Genomic DNA, 16358 nt, shown 5'->3' on the forward strand with positions numbered 1-16358 from the left:
GATGGACTGGCTTTTCCCAGTCAAAATGTCAAAGATCAACAGATAATTAGACATGTTCAAATATTGTGCATTTCAAGCAGTTCCTCTCTAATAATTGAAAAGTACCAGAGGGATACCTGTAAGTGCTTTCAACTTATTGAAATTTTGCTATATTGCTGTTTATTCTTAAAACACAAAACTCAATGAAAAATTGCATATAAAAACTAATTCAGCATTATAAATGCAATCTGTAGCATGTGTCTCTTGTATTATTTAATAGAAGTCTTAAATGTGATAGTTTGGTGTAAAACTCCTAACCTGAAGATTTATTTGTACTCATATACTTCTGTAGAATCTTTTTCTCTTCCAGCGGTTGAAGTTAATTAATAAGGAATTTATTTCTTCCTTTGCTTAAGTCTAGAAAAGCATTAAGGTAGGACTGTGAGAAATCTAAGTATGACATCTGCCATTCCATTCATCACTGAAGTCCAAAATATCAAGTTATTCTGAGTCTTAAAAAATATAAATGTATGGGGTTGGAGTGAAAGACCCTCAGAGAGGACCTTTTTCTCCGATGAAGACCCCAGAACCAGGACACTCCAAGACCAGGCCACAGGACGCAATTAGCAAGAGTTTTATTGTGTAAACACAGGTACCTGCGGGCGGCAAAGTCTTTCGGAGGACTTGCACACCTGCCAACTGAAGGGCAGGCTTTTTATAGGGAAGAGCAAAAAGCAAGTTTACAGAAGCAAAAGCATGGTTATCGGTCGATCAGAATGAGGTGGGGTGTCAGCAAAAAGCAAGTTTACAGAAACAAAAGCGTGGTTATCAGAATGAGGCGGGGGGCATGACTGTTCCTATCTTATAGATATCCTGTTTTGCAGTCAACTTGCTTTGTTGATGTCCTATCTTATTGACATCCTGCCTTGCAATCTTCCTATCTCATAGACATCCTGCTCTCTCAAGCACATGGGATGTTCTTACTAGAGCAGGCTAGCTGCTGATTTGGAGAATTTTTTATTTTAAGCAAACAGGACGTTCCCCACGGAGCATGCTAGCTGCGGGTTTTGAGGAGGGGGTCTGTAGGGTCTTTCAGGAGATGCAACTTAGTAGTAGAAGTATTTCCTAGAATGTGCGATGCTCCAAGTTATTACCGCCACCGCTAAAAACTCATTGCTCTAAATCTGCGCAACATACTGAACTAGTAAAGGTGGTGACTTTCAACTAAAAGGCAGTAATATTCCACTAGGACAATACAGATATGATTTTGTGAAGAGCATAAGGGATACTCTTAGTTCAGATAATTCATTATATTTTTGAATATTTTCAAGTTTTTAAGGAACACTAATATCTTTCTTCATTTAAGTCATCTATTTATGTTCCAGGGACTATTCAAACTTACATCTGGAAATGACAAACCTAAAAAAGACGTACTGTGAGCAACAGCAGCTGTTAACACAGGTATAAGTTGTTTTTTTTGGAGTCTTTTTTTAAATCTTTATTTATTTATTATGTATACTGTACTCTGTCTGCATGTATGCCTGAAGGCCAAAAGGCAACACCAGATCTCATTACAGATGGTTATGAGCCACCATGTGGTTGCTGGGAATTGAACTCAGGACCTCTGGAAGAGCAGTCAGTGCTCTTAACCACTGAGCCATCTCTCCAACCCATGGAGTCTTTGTTTTTATTTTCTGGGAATTACTGTTATTTTGTGGCACTGCGTACATAAATACAAACTATTTACAATATAAAGTCCTGTGAAAACCAAATGCGTATGCCAAGTTTTGGTGGTACATTCGAGGATCTCTCACAGCCTTCCTGTGTTGTTGTTGATTTCCCGAAATGTCGAGAATGGCGTCAGGATTAAAATAGTCTGTTATTTTCAGGTACTCCATTTTATCTTGGATTTGATGAATGGAAATCATACAGTCCTAAAAAAGAGGAAAAGGTCAGTTCGCTAACTCCAAGTGTTCTCCAAAGGCTCCTTTATTCTCTTGCTTAGTTCTAAACAAGTCATAGTGTATGGATAGAGTATTGCCGCCAGAGGGAAAAAAGTACCTGGTAAGAAAAACAAACCGTATCATTCATTATTCAGCAGTAAACCCACTGTCTTAGTTAGGGTTTTATTACTGTGAAGCGACACCCTGACCACGAACAACACTTGTAAAGGAAAACCATTTAATTGGGGCTAGCTTATAATTTCAAATACTTAGTCCATTATCATTATGGTGGGACATGGCAATTTGCAGGCAGACTTGGTGCCAGAAAAGGAGCTGAGAGTTTTACATCTTGATTCGCAGGCAGCAGAAGGAAAAACTTTTTGCCACACTGTATGTACCTTGAGCAGATAAGACCTCAAAGCCTGCCTCCACAGTGACACAGGTCCTCCAACAAGGCCACACCTCCTAGTAGTGCCACTTCCTATGGGCTGAGCGTTCAAAACATATGTGTCCATGGGAGCCATTCATATTCAAAACACCAACAGCCACTACGAAATTAGAATATCTGTTGACTACAAAACACTCAGTCGTTTCTCCTTAAAAGCCAATTGTTTTAGGAAACAAATGAATACTTACAGCACTATGTAAAGTAATAGTTATGGTATTGCGAATATGAGTCGAAATGAAAACAAGCAAGAAATCACTGGGACTAGTGTTAGCATTAGGTTGCTAGTCAGGACAAAGAAGAGTGGAAAGTATACAGAAAGGGAAATAATAGAAGAAAAAGAACGAAAAAGGAAGGGTATGGGAGTTTTAGTTAGAGACGAAGTTAAAAAAAATACATAAATATGCATTCAAGTAATGTGTAACAGTCTCATTTCCCAGGAGGTTGAGCCCTTCAGACCATGCAAACCAAGCTAGGCTATGGTCTTTAGGAGAGGCAAAAGAAGTAGGCAAGTGTACAAAGCAATGAGTGCGTGGAAGGGATACAAGACATGAGTTGGAGGACCAAGCTGGCATGTTGTATTGGCCTGAATATCAATTAAATAAGGAAAACTGAGGGCTGAGTGAAGCTCTGCCACAAGGACAGAGGTCTCAGCTTGCACTCCCGCCTCACTGAATGGCTGACAGTGGTGCTGAAGTCTCTACTTGAAGGTTTCTAATTGAATCTATAGTACTATTGCTATTATGGTGCAATGTGATTGTTTTATGGTTACATAATTCTTCATGTTTAGTTTGCATTCTATTTGAGAATGAATATTTTCTTTTTCCTGATTATATTCGTTAATTTCAGTATATAATCATATATTCATAATTTATCCCAAATATTTTAATCTTTACTAAAATAGATCCATTAATAAATATATCCTGACATTGTTACAGTTAATATTTACTTTGAACATAGTAAAATGTCCCAAGCTCTATCTGTCTTTTGTCTTCCCCAGCTCTAGAATCAGGTATAATTCAAGGAGCTTTTACTCTTTGCTTTAATTTTACATTGTATGATGTACTAAAAGATTTAAACATTTTTGAAAGATGGCTAACATACAGGGATATAATTCCAAATGACCTCTCCCTTAAATGTGCAGTGCCCTTTACCTTTGGTCTAAAACCTCTAGCATTAATTTCTAACAGGAATCATTATGTCAAAGGGTGACTAAAGTTGGCTGACCATTGCAACATTAATATAGCTTAAGACAGTAAGCTTGTGGGTCTCATTGCAGGTTACTATCATCCATATCTGGAGTTTCAGATTCTGAATGGGATCATCAGTACTTTCATATTCCAGATGACAAGAAGAAAGAAGCTGTAAGATGCTGAAGTAAAATGGTGGCGGTGGATGGGTTGAAACAAACATTTATTAGTACATTTTCTAATTCTAGTTTCTGTTATTTTTTTATATAATTGTTAAATAGTTTGAATGGGAATTGCATCAATTATGATCCAAGAAATACTAGATGTATAAAAGGAGCATATTGCACCAAAGCTACAGAGAAACCCTGTCTCAAAATACCAAAAAAATAAAATAAAATAAAAGGAGCATATCCAACTCTCATTTTCTCTAATCTTTCTATCTAGATGGAGATATTAAAAGATGGTTATGAACTTATTGATGACAAATATAAAAGTCTTCTTGACAGAGTCTTACCAATGTTGAAAGGATCCAAAAACTTAACTTCATCTGTAGACCAGCCAAATGAAGATGATGGGTAAGCAAATTAGTAGGCAATATATTGGCAATGAAACATTATACTGGTGATAAATTAGCAATATTTTATTCATTTATATATATTTACTATATAGTAGTAGTTGAATCCATTTAAATGCTTACTCTTCTTTGTAAACAAAAAAATACTATTACTGCAAAACAGCACAGTCACAACAGGATATAGATACATAGATAGACATATATTTATAAAGTATAAGTTAAAGGGGTTAAGATAAAGCTCATTGGTAAAGTAATCCTTGGCACATGGAATTTCCTAGGTTGAGTGACTCAGCACTACAAAAAAAATAATTCAGAACATATTACAAGTGTAATAAATGTAGCTAGCACATTTTTTTAAAAGGGGGGGCAACAAAGTTAAGATTTTCAGGAACTAGGGAGATGGTTCAGTGGGTAAAGTGCTTGCTGTGCAAGTCTAGGCACCCACATAAAAGCTGAACATAGTGACAAAATTCTATAACCCTAGTATTGAAGGACAGACATGGCTAGGTCTTGCAGACCCACTGACCAGCCATTAGTCTAAATAGTGAGGTCCATGTTGAATGGACAGACTGTTCCCAAAAATCAAGGCAGAGACAGATAAAGACATCCTATACTGACCTCTACCCACCACATTCATATGCACAGGAATGCAGGTATGCACACACATGCATACACCAATACCCACTGAATTGTTTTTAGAGACTATATACATGCTAAAAATTTCAATAGAAATGCTTCATATCAATAATATTGCACAAGTAATTTTTTGGTTTTTCAAGACAGGATTTCCTATAGCTTTAGAGGCTGTCCTGGAACTCGCTCTGTAGACTAGGCTGGCCTTGAACTCACAGAGATCTGCCTGTCTCTGCCTCCTGAGTGCTGGAATTAAAGGCATGGGCCACCACCATCCATCACAAGTAATCTTTTGTGTTTGGTTTATTTCTCTTAGCACGTTTCCAAGGTTCATTTCTGCTTCATTTAGGATTACTAGTTTAGTTATTTTTTATTGCCAAATAACCACTTGAACTGTCAGTATGCTTGAGGATTGTCTCGTACGTTTTATAAATGAAATTAAAGGAGAGCATATTTGCACTATATAAATTCTTTGATCTGAGTGTTGAAAATCTGCTTGTACAATATAAATAGATAGATTATAGCTCATGTGATTTGAACTCTTGAATCATGTTGAGTTGATATTTTTCTGCACTGTCTTTCAGAAAAGACCCTAACGTGCCAGTTCCTGATATACTTGTGAATGAGGATTCACTGACCCTTCAATTCGATTTGACCATACCGTTTTCACAAGAAAAAATAATTGACGAATCCTTTGAACAGGAACCTGAGGATATTAATTTGGAATCAGTGCTTTCTTCTCAGGATTCAGTTTTGATGGAAGATACATCAGACACTCAGTGTAACAATATAATTAACAGGTATTCAGTGTCTTCCATCGTTAATCTAGATGTACATTTACATGGTTTTGAAAAAGTGTTTAATAGTATGCTGAGAGAAGCAAGATGTGATTAAAGAAACATTTCCCTGAGGTACCTCAATTCCTGACATTATCATTGCTTCTCATATATTACAGATACACTCTGATAGTGCATTTAGTGTTTCTCTTCTGGAATGAAAACGAACACCCAACATTGTTATTGTAAAATACTCAATTCTGTACCCAATATTAGCTCTTAAATTTCAATGAAACTTCCTCCTTGAAACAGAACTACAAGAAAAAAAGGAGAAATGGCTTCATTTCCTGAAACTTGAAGGTTGTGCATGCTTCAGCAAAAATACTACGAAATTGGAGCCCCAAAGGCACCATTGTCAGCACATCTCTGTCCTGAGAATGTCTGCCTGTTTCACCTTCATCAGCAGTGCTTCCGATTGTCTATTTGCATGTGTTATCATCTTATGTTTCTGTTATGCTGCCTCATTACTGCTTCTCATTTATTGACCAATCTCAGAGGAGCAGAGGTCACATTTAGTCCTTGGTATACCTGTTATATAAATATCCTCTTGATATACACACCCCAAAAGAGCTTCCTCAGTTTGATCCCAAACTTCAGTGGAGACTCCTAGACATGTGCATAAAGTAACAACTCTAGACAAGAAAATTATCTTTTAGGGCACTGCGTCTCACCAGAACCATAACTAACCGTGACAATAACGGTGTTGATTGGGATGATTATTTTAAGTTGTTTTAACATTAATGGACTTGGCCATCAGAGCTGAGTCCAAGATCTACTAGATTAAGAAAGATATAGGGAAAATCAAAGACTTCCTATGATGTTGGCCTACAAGAATTTAATAGCCTCTTAAAGTCAAGTTGAGTAGCAATATTGATAATAATAATTTATGGAAATGCAAATATTTCTCAGAAAAGCTATTAACTGAAAAATGCAATATTGGTTTATGGTTTCTTAGTTGAGAACCCAGCATAATCTTTTCGATTTATTGTCTGCTGGATTTCTCTAAGATTGTTTCTTTGAACTAAGAATATCATGGTTTGCCTCCACCTTTGCTCCCTCTCTCTGTGTTTCTCGAAGTGATGAAGTGCATATGCATCATGCGGAAGAGGACATGCTAGAGCTAAATTCATTCTTACCTGAGAAGACAGTGGACTTTGACTTTGATAATTTCAGTGAGGTAAGCTCATCAACTCAGATTTGTGACTTTCTTGCATTTATATTGATTGCTCAAAAAGCAGAATGGCATGTGAAAATTAGAACTGATAAGATCAGGCCTGAGACTCAGGACTGCTTGTGCTTTTACCTTGACTTTTCTAATTTAATATATCTCATATTTTCCTGGTTTTTTCAAATCATTATATCTCCCTTCCTTATAGCAACATCACTATTTGTCTTTACATGATCTTTTCCTTTCTCTCATAACTTAAAATATTAAACATTGAAGTATCCCATGATATGAAATTATGATGTTTTATTTATAGTGGTTTTATGTATTCAAAATTTCCCTTCTTTTCACAGTATTTCTCATTGCTGTACAAAATCTCCGTTTTCCATGATAGCCAGATATTTATTTATAATAAATAAACATTATGGTTACATGTTTATTTATAGTATGTCATTACATTAAGAGGATTTCATTTCTTTCAGCCATCCTGTGATGAGTTTCCTGTTCTGATGACAAACAAACCTGAAAATTTACTTGATGTGGATGACATGGCAGAAACCAATGTAAGACCCATGTCTGTCTCTATTCCTTTTTATTTCTATCTCTTTTTATTGCTGTACCCCATTTACCCCTAGTATTCCTCTTCGACATTGTTCTGTTGTCTTCACCATACTGATCCCTTAAAGCTACTTTTTTCCATCCTAGTGGGCCCCTTTCTAGTTTCTTGACTTTTACCAATATTTACTTCTACTATGATATATATATATTTAACAGAGTAAAGATCTACATAAGAGAAAGATCATGTGGCATTTGTTTTTCTGGGGTTAGGTTATTTTGCTTAACAGAATCTTTCAAGTTACATATGTTGTCCCATAAATTAATTATTTTTTATGACAAAGTTGAGTTATTGAGAGACATGTCAGCAATGTGGAGGATTGAGTTAGTAAGACTGACTTAGCACTAGTATTACTTCATCTTCCATCTTTTACCAATTTTTAAAAAATTTCTATTGAATGCCACCCCCTTTCTCTTATGCCATAACTTTATAATTATAGGTAAAATGTTTCACAGAGGGAAATTCTGCATTTTGGTCTCTGACATGATTAAATATCTGAATACTAAATTACTACTGTTACTATTATAATTATCACCCAGATTTTATGATAAAAATCCTGAATTTTGAGTGGAATTAATTGGGTGGTGAAATGAGTATAGTTACTACTAGAAATTAAAAGAGAAATATAAAGAAATAGGAAAGCCAGTTGTTGAAAATTATTTTATTAAGTCAGATGTGGTGGTGCACACCTCTAATCTGAGCACTTGTAAGGTAGAGGCCAGTCTGTGAGTTCAAGGCCAGACTGGTCTACAGAGTGATTTCCTAGACAGGCAGGACTACATAGAGAAACCATATCTCAAAATAAACAAGCAAAAATCTTCCTTGCTACGTGAGAGTGGGTGCATGGAAGGAGTTAGAGGGGTGGAAGCTTGGAGGGACTGGAGGGAGGTAAGTGGTATAATTATATATTAATTAAAATGTGTAAAATAATAAAATAAATTTTTGAAAATCTTCCTCGCTTGCCTTCAAATAGTAAGAAAACACAATTCTTCCTAGGCAACTGTCTTTAAAAGAATATTTACAGGTCCTTGTCATAGCTTAGTAAGATCTTATTGCCATTGCTATTTTAAGACAAAACTAAAACCCTATTCTCTCAGAATGATTTTTCCAATTACGGAAACTGTATAGTTGCAACCATTATTCTTTTACCACTGATGAGTAATGGGGCTAGATCTTGCTGTAATTCATTCTTGTTATATTGTTCAGACAGGAATGACTTGAAATAAGTATTGTTTCCCTTTGTCAGGTGTAGTGGGCATATTTGGTGCGTCTTATTACTACTAGTCAAACATGCATGTTGGAAAACAGTGTGTACTGTGTTTGTTTCTCACTTGTCCAATAAATATTAGTAGATACTAGTTCAAGTTAAATAGACTTACATGGAATCGTTGGCTCTAGAATTGGTTTTTTTTCTTCTGTCTAAAAAGCAATTAGAAAAGAAAGCTATACTTTTAGAAAACAAGATAAATGGAAATGTACTTTTCTTACCTTTGTTAATCTCTCAAGAAAAAAGCTTCTTTGGGCGCAGAGAATTGAAACTGTAATCTCACATTTGCAAAACATGTTATACAGTCACAGCCTCGAGGGAAAGGTTTTACCTCAGTTATTTAACTTTATCACTAAAAAAATGGCGTGTTGATAAGGACTCTAGTGTTTTCTCTTTGTATACAGAGTCTAAGTCTCATGAATAACGAAGGAAAAGGAAGTCTGCTTGAAGCCAGTATGGAAAAAGGTACAAAAGAATATTTGTAGAACCATCAGTAAATGTATGTCCTAGACCCAAGCTGACAACTGACCATCCATATGACATTCTGCAAGCCATTTAACATTTGGAAGTCCTAGTCTGTGCTTGTGTAAACTGCTTTTCTTATTTCATAAGTCATTTTAAATAAGATTATGTGAAAAAAATCTCTGATATTGACTTTATAAACTTCAGGGAGAGTATATTAATATGTAACTGACTTTAAGACAAAACCCATGGCCAAACATTAAAAAGACACAGTATAATTTTGTGTGCCTCATGTGAAATTGAAAGTTTCTACAAGGTCTTTTCTAGAAAAGAATTCCTTTGCTATTTACTAAGCATAGTCATTCACAATTAGTTTTCTATTTTATGGGTAGTGTAGTTCACCAAATTTCTGTCCTTAATTCCAAACTAGACCTCTTTTCCCATACAGAATTACTTTTAAAAAATCTGATAGTCTACAGGTATAGTAGGAAAGACTGACAGTAACTTTTAAGAAAATAGTATCTTTGTCTTGACTAATATAAGCAGTTCTGAGTGTAGCCAAGCAGAGTAGAGGGATAAGACTGATCGTCTTCCACAAAGCACAGAATAGTGGAAAGCGTGTGCATTTTTGTTTTAAATCTTCTCCTCCTGTGTCACATGTAACAAGGCACTGTCTTTCCACAGACAAACATGTGGAACAAGGTGTGGAAAACTCCCAGCTTTTACTATTAGATGGGACATCAATATGTAATTTTGGAGAAGATCTTCAAGATTTTGGTGACCTCCTTTTGGATAACCTGGAGAGCCCACCTAATGTCTTAACAGCTTTATGTGATCATGACTATATATCCTTCAATGTTTCCACTACACAAGAAGATACTGCAAACACCACTGAAAATGTCATTCCCCAGTTATCTACGGAAGCCGGTGGGGAATCCAATGTATTCCCATTTTTCTTTCTCAATCCTGTTACTAATAGTTTTTGAAGAGCATATTAAGCTTAATCTTCTATTATAATTTATTTTGAATTTCAATGAATCTCACTTCCTGCTGGGAAATAAATATTCCACAGATGTTGGCTGGTATATCTATCTTCATCGTGGATCTTCTGTAATTTAAAAATATGTTAAAATTGCTACCTCCCAGTATGAAGACAAGCTTTGACAACTAGGATGAAATTCAAACCACAAAAAGATAAGGACTATATCCAAATTTTAAAATAACAAAATGTTAGTTTTTAATTTTAAGCCAATAATATTCTAATATCTTATTTGGAATAGTGTTATTGCATTTTTCTAATTAGCAAATTTGTGTAGCTCACCTTTGCTTGGAATAAACAGTCATTCCAAGATTTACTGTAACAAATCTCATGTATAAAATCAGATGTTTGAGCTAATGAGAATGATATGGCTAATGTAAGTCCTTGATTTTATAGGTTAAGCTATTCTATGGCTATCCACTTTATTACAGTCTTATACAACTTTTGATTCCTAAAGAATGTTGAAATTTCAGCAGAATTGTATTTTTCTGTCTAATGGCCATCTGCATAGAGAAGCAAAGTCAACACATTGATTCTCACCTAAAACTTTGGAGAAGAACTCCAAAAATCAGACTTTAGCAAAGTTTTTACTTAAAGCATAAGGGAACCCGAAAGCAAATGACTTTTTAGAAATTAAAAAATTCAGTCAATAATTTTTCAACTATTTCTCTCATTTCCAAATGCATCTTCAGTTTTATCAGTATTCTTTGACTCCTAAGTAATTATTTAATAGAATATAATGTTTCAAAAATAGTGTGGTTTTACATAAGCCTGGAGCAGTTTTCATACAAACTGTTTCAACATTAACATTAGCATCCATACATGCCTAAGCAATGAGCGCCATAGCACTTAGACTATAGGGTTATGTTTCATTGAAGAAGCACTGAGGAGCGTATTTAAGGTTTTCTGTTAGTAACCTGAATGCTAAAACATCATGTTTTTAAAGGCTTCTGTCGATGGCACTTTCCTAATGCTCTGTTCCATCTGTTAAAACTCACAACAATGGAGTCAGCTTTAAAAGGAAGAGGAAATAGCTCGTTGCTTTCAGTGTCTAATTTTAAAACGTTTGTGTGTGAGTGTTTTAAATAAAATGGTTTGTTTAGTTTTGAAAAGTGTCAAGGACAGTCCAGATCTCACGTAGCTCTGGCTGAACTGTTGCTGTCTTGTTAGTGTACTGTTGCATAATCAATAAAGAGCTGAGCATACTTTTTGTGGTATCATATTCTTTGCTGTAAACCAGGACCTGTGACAAAAGGATTGAAACTTCTAGGATGCATGCAGGTGTAGTTAGGAAAACGTGTCACACACATGCATAAATTTATGCCTGTGCTATTTCTTTTCACTTCAAAGAAACCTGTAACTCATAGGTAGGAAAACTATGCTTGGCACTGTGATTTTGACTTAATAATTCATATCTTCTGGAGCGACATTATCACCACCCCACACCATGCACAGTATTTTGTGCAGTTCTAACTCCATTTTGTATGTGATTTTGGAATTAACGTACAAATGAATGAACTTCCATAAGGTTTTTTCATGCATCCCTTTGTATTGGTTTAGCCACTCACTACTCCTCTCCCTCGTAATCATTGGGACCCCATCCCTGTTTAATTCTTTAACCTCTAATATTCTCTCTCTCCCTGCAGTTTACATATTGGATACTCTGCAATTCCTGCAGTTAATTTGTTTTAGCTGTATGTGATAGAGTAGGCTTCAAATGACTTTTCATACCGTCTCCGTTTGGAATAAGTTTCCCTGCTCTTACTAATTCCCCTCCTACTCCAGTGCTCCTGCTGGGCTAAGCCTTTCCACCTAGAGAAATCCATTTCTACTTTTTCTTATCTATAATCTACTGTCTCTGCTCCCTTAACACACCTCCCACAATTGCCCCTTTCTAGTTTCCTGGTGTCCACTTATTCACTAAGTACACAAAACAAAAGTTTGAAGCTAGAATCCACATATGAAAGAGAATATAGGGTGCTTTTCTCTGGTCCTGCTTTAGCTCTCTGCATATTTTCCAGTTTCGTCCATTAACCTGCAGATTTCACTTTCTTTTATCTTTTATTTTAATCTTTCTTTTATCACTGAGTAATACTATGTTGTGTCTATGTGTCACATTTTTCTAATTCATAAGTCAATTGATGGACATCTCGGCCAATTCCAGCTTTGAGTTGCTGTGTGAATAAAGCTGCAGTGAAGATGGATGTGTGTGTGTGTGTGTGTGTGTGTGTGTGTGTGTGTGTGTCTGTGTGTCTGTGTGTCTGTAGTGGGACATAAAATATTGGCTACATGCCCAGGAATCATTTCACTTGGTCATATGGTGGTACTGTTTCTAGTGTTTCGAGAAACCTGCATACTGAATTTCAAAGTGGCTTTACTCGTTGGCACTCTCACTAACAATGTGTAAGCATTTGACTTCCCACATGGCATACTAACATTTGTTGTCATTTGTATTCCTAACTATAGCAATTCTGACCAGGGTAAAATGAAATCTCAAAGCAGTTTTTCTTTCTTTACATTTATTTGTTTAATCAATTAATTTTGAGCATTTTAGACCCAAGTTCGTATTTGCCTCATTTCTAGCAACCCTCTCTCCAATCCAAATCCTCCCATGCCCATTCCACCCCTCTCAAATATCTAACCTCATCTTCTTTGGTCACTATTATATATATTGTTATTTCACACACATTTTTATATGTACATATATATATTATCCTAATACACACAACACACATACACACACACACACACACACATATATATCCTACTGGATTTATTTATTTCTGATATTTAAGGATGACCACTTTGTAATTTGGTACTGCCTAACCTGTAAAGGATCCATAAAAAATTAATTCTTCCTCTCTTAGCAATTATTATTTACCTATAGTTAGTTCATCATGTATGGGTGTGGCCTTGTGAAATTTCCCCCAGGCCCATTGGAGTGTCAACTGGTGTTGTCATTTTGTAGATCTTAGTTAGGCATACATACCGTTAAGATTTCTTGGGTTCAGCTTCCCTTTCACAGAAACAGAACAAAACACTATTTGACAGTGTACATCTTTGTCCTCCGGCTCTGATAATCTCCCACTCCTTTCCCTGCAACTTAGATGTGAGGGCTATGTTGTTGGTGCGTCACCTGGGGATGAATACCCCACAGTTAGTTGTTCTCTGCCCTGTCCATTTATGGATTTTAGTAATGGTCTCTGTCTGCCACTAAAAGGAGCTCATCTTTTTTCTAAAAACTGAGGGGTAAGAATTCCATTTATCTCTGAGTATAGGAATGGGTATTATAAGCAGTTAGGAATTATACTGGTTTAGGAAGCTGGCAACAGTAGTCTTACCTCTGGGGACCATGAACACACCAGCCATGGTTAGTTGGCTGGACTTGCAATAGCACACATGAATTCCCTCCTACTGAGTAGTCCTTAAGTCCAATTAGACAACTGTTGGTAATCTTGTGAGTTATAAGTGCCACTATTGTACCCTTGGGTATAGCTTGCATTGTGGATCATTGCTGTGCTTTGAAGGCTTTACAGTTGGGTCGGACTATTTGCTGCTTTTATAACATGGCAACTTGAGTAGCACCGTCTGATACTGAGACCCTGTGCTAAGGGAGGAGGTTTCTAGGTAATTCTAGCTCAATTCTTATAAATCTTTTATCTGAAGTGTATGGTGTCTTTAGCAGTAGGGACTTCCTTTAAAGTTGTAGAAGGCAATCAAGGCAAGCAATTGCCTATGTTACTTGGGGAGGTTCTTGAACTCCTCTAATGAGACTACGCAAAGAGAGACTTGCCATGTCTGCCTTTGGGGGTTTGCTTTAGAAAGTCTGTGGTACTTGGGAAGGGCATTATCACTTCCAATGGTGTAACTTCATTAAGTACATTTGTGTGTGTGTGTACATACATCGTACGCATGCTCGCACACATATTTTACAAAAAACAAAATGATGCTTCGTTATGGCTTTTTCAAACATTTTTAGTGTTTTTCCCTCCTTATTCCTTCTTTCCTGTGTTCCCTTCCCCAGCTAAACACAGCCACACGCATTTTTCTTATTTCCTACTTCAGAGAACCTGTGTCCTATGATCACCATGTTTAGAATTCCATCCACCGTCCCCTATGGTTCCTTTTGACTTTGTGTTTTCTGTCATTGCTCCATGTCACGTACTCACTCAGATGTATAAATTTAGAACTACCATTCACAAATGAAAAAGAGTATGTGACAGTTTTTTTTTCTGGGTCTGGGTTAACCTCATTCAATATGGTCTTTTTTAGTTCCATTCCTTTACCAGCAAATTTCATGAGTTCATTTTTATTTACTGCTGAATACTATTGCATTGTGTTTACGTGCCACAGTTTCATGTCCATTTTTCAGTTGAAGGACATTTAGGTTGTTTCCATCCCCTAGATGTTGTGGCTAGAGCATCAATGAGCATGACTGAGCAAGTATTTTTAGAGTAGGCATATAATAAAGAGTGATATAGTTAGGTCATATGGTCGGGTTATTTTTGGCTTTTGAAGGATTCTCCACACTGATTCCTAGGATGGCTGCATCCGTTTACAGTCATATCAATGTGAGTGAGAGTTCCCTTTTCCCCTCCAAAATTTGATTTCAGTTACTTTCATAGCTTTAACCACTCTGACTATTATGTAGCTAAGGACATTTAGTGCCTTTTAAACTGTTCAGTAGCCATTGGGCGTGGTCTCTTTTGCTTTAAAATGCAGCAGTAGCCCTGCTCTCTCTCTTGCTTCTGGCTCCGCTTTCATCTACTAGACTCTGTTCCTGGTCCCACAGAGGGCTGTTGTCCACGACAGTGAACCATAAGTTTTCCCCTTAATAAATAACCCATTTATTAATCATAATTCCAAACTAGTGTGAGATTGTTTTGCGACTTACATCTACAATATGTATTTGCTTACATGTGGATGTTAGTTTTTAAGTCAATGATAATCAAGCAGTAATCTGAAGAACCACAGAGGCTATGTATTTATTTCGTAAAGGACCAGGAATTACGGATAGATCTCCCTATGGAAGGGAAATATAGATAGCTATGGATGATGGGTGGACTGGTGGAGAGAGGATCAATTGGGGAGGGGAAAGGAGTGTAGGACCAGGGAGGGAAAGTATGGAGAGACAGCTAAAAGTAAGTGCCATTTGAGGGGTAGTATGGAAACCTGATACAGTTGAAGCTTCCTAACATATATACATATATTAAGATGATTTAAATGGGGGCTGAAGGGATGGCTCAGTGGTTGAGAGCACTGGCTGCTCTTCCAGAGGTCCTGAGTTCGATTCCCAGCGACCATGTGGTGGCTCACAACCATCTGTAATGAGATCTGGTGCCCTCTTCTGGCATGTGGGCATACATGAGGCAGAATGTTGTATACATAATAAATAAATAAATAAATCTTTAAAAAAAAAGATGATTTAAATGAAATTACCAAATAATTGTGGAGACCTAGTCCCAATTGGCCATCTCTTGTCACTAAATTAAGCTCCTAGTAACAAGATTGGGTTACATCTAATTAAGTTGTTGATCAAAGGGATCTCATAAGAATCTCCAAAGAGCCCAGGCTGTTTCTGAAGCTGTAGCTTGCTGTCTACAAACTGATGGCAAGGCCCTACTGTTGGACAATACTTACACAACTCATTAAACATGAAGAACTCAAATTGATGCCTATATAGAACCTCCATCCCTACATTCTAATCTTCAGCACAGGAAGATACTCTGCACACTATCAAAAAAGAAATGTAAACATTAACCCAGCCACAAAACTGTTCCTAAATATGCATTTATTTACTTATTTACATCTCAACACCCTCACTTGGAAGGATTATAACAACTTTAAAAAGTAACCCAGTGGAAGTATTAGCTAAAAGACTTTGATAGAATTTTCTCTTTCATTGGTTTCCAAAATAGAGACAGACGCAGCTAGATTTTAGTTGCTATGTGAGTCATATTGAGCAAGGAAGTCAGGCCCACGAGGGGTGTACCCACTCACTGAGACAATGGGGCTGATCTAATGGGAGCTCACCAAGGCCATCTGGACTATGACTGAAAAAGCATGGGATAAAACCGGACTCTCTGAACAAGGCGGACAATGAGGGCTGATGAGAAGCCAAGGACAATGGCACAGGGTTTTGATCCTACTTCATGTTCTGGCTTTGTGGGAGCCTAGCCAGTTTGGATGTTCACCTTCCTAGACATGGA

General features: G+C 36.6%; 1 protein-coding gene across 1 annotated transcript in view; it reads left to right on the plus strand.

The window, feature by feature from the left end:
- LOC101981388 (heat shock factor protein 3-like) overlaps positions 1–10096 on the plus strand; it is a 49550-nt gene extending 39454 nt beyond the window's left edge. Inside the window, exons 5-12 of the mRNA XM_005358644.1 lie at positions 1365–1440; positions 1869–1930; positions 3647–3731; positions 4002–4132; positions 5349–5564; positions 6678–6777; positions 9053–9113; positions 9795–10096. Coding sequence (XP_005358701.1) covers positions 1365–1440; positions 1869–1930; positions 3647–3731; positions 4002–4132; positions 5349–5564; positions 6678–6777; positions 9053–9113; positions 9795–10096 — 1033 coding nt within the window. The remainder of the gene's footprint in view (positions 1–1364; positions 1441–1868; positions 1931–3646; positions 3732–4001; positions 4133–5348; positions 5565–6677; positions 6778–9052; positions 9114–9794) is intronic.
- Positions 10097–16358: the final 6262 nt, after the last annotated feature.

The sequence above is a fragment of the Microtus ochrogaster genome, chromosome X (assembly GCF_000317375.1).
Source record: "Microtus ochrogaster isolate Prairie Vole_2 chromosome X, MicOch1.0, whole genome shotgun sequence".
In the NCBI taxonomy this organism is placed as follows: Eukaryota; Metazoa; Chordata; class Mammalia; order Rodentia; family Cricetidae; genus Microtus; species Microtus ochrogaster.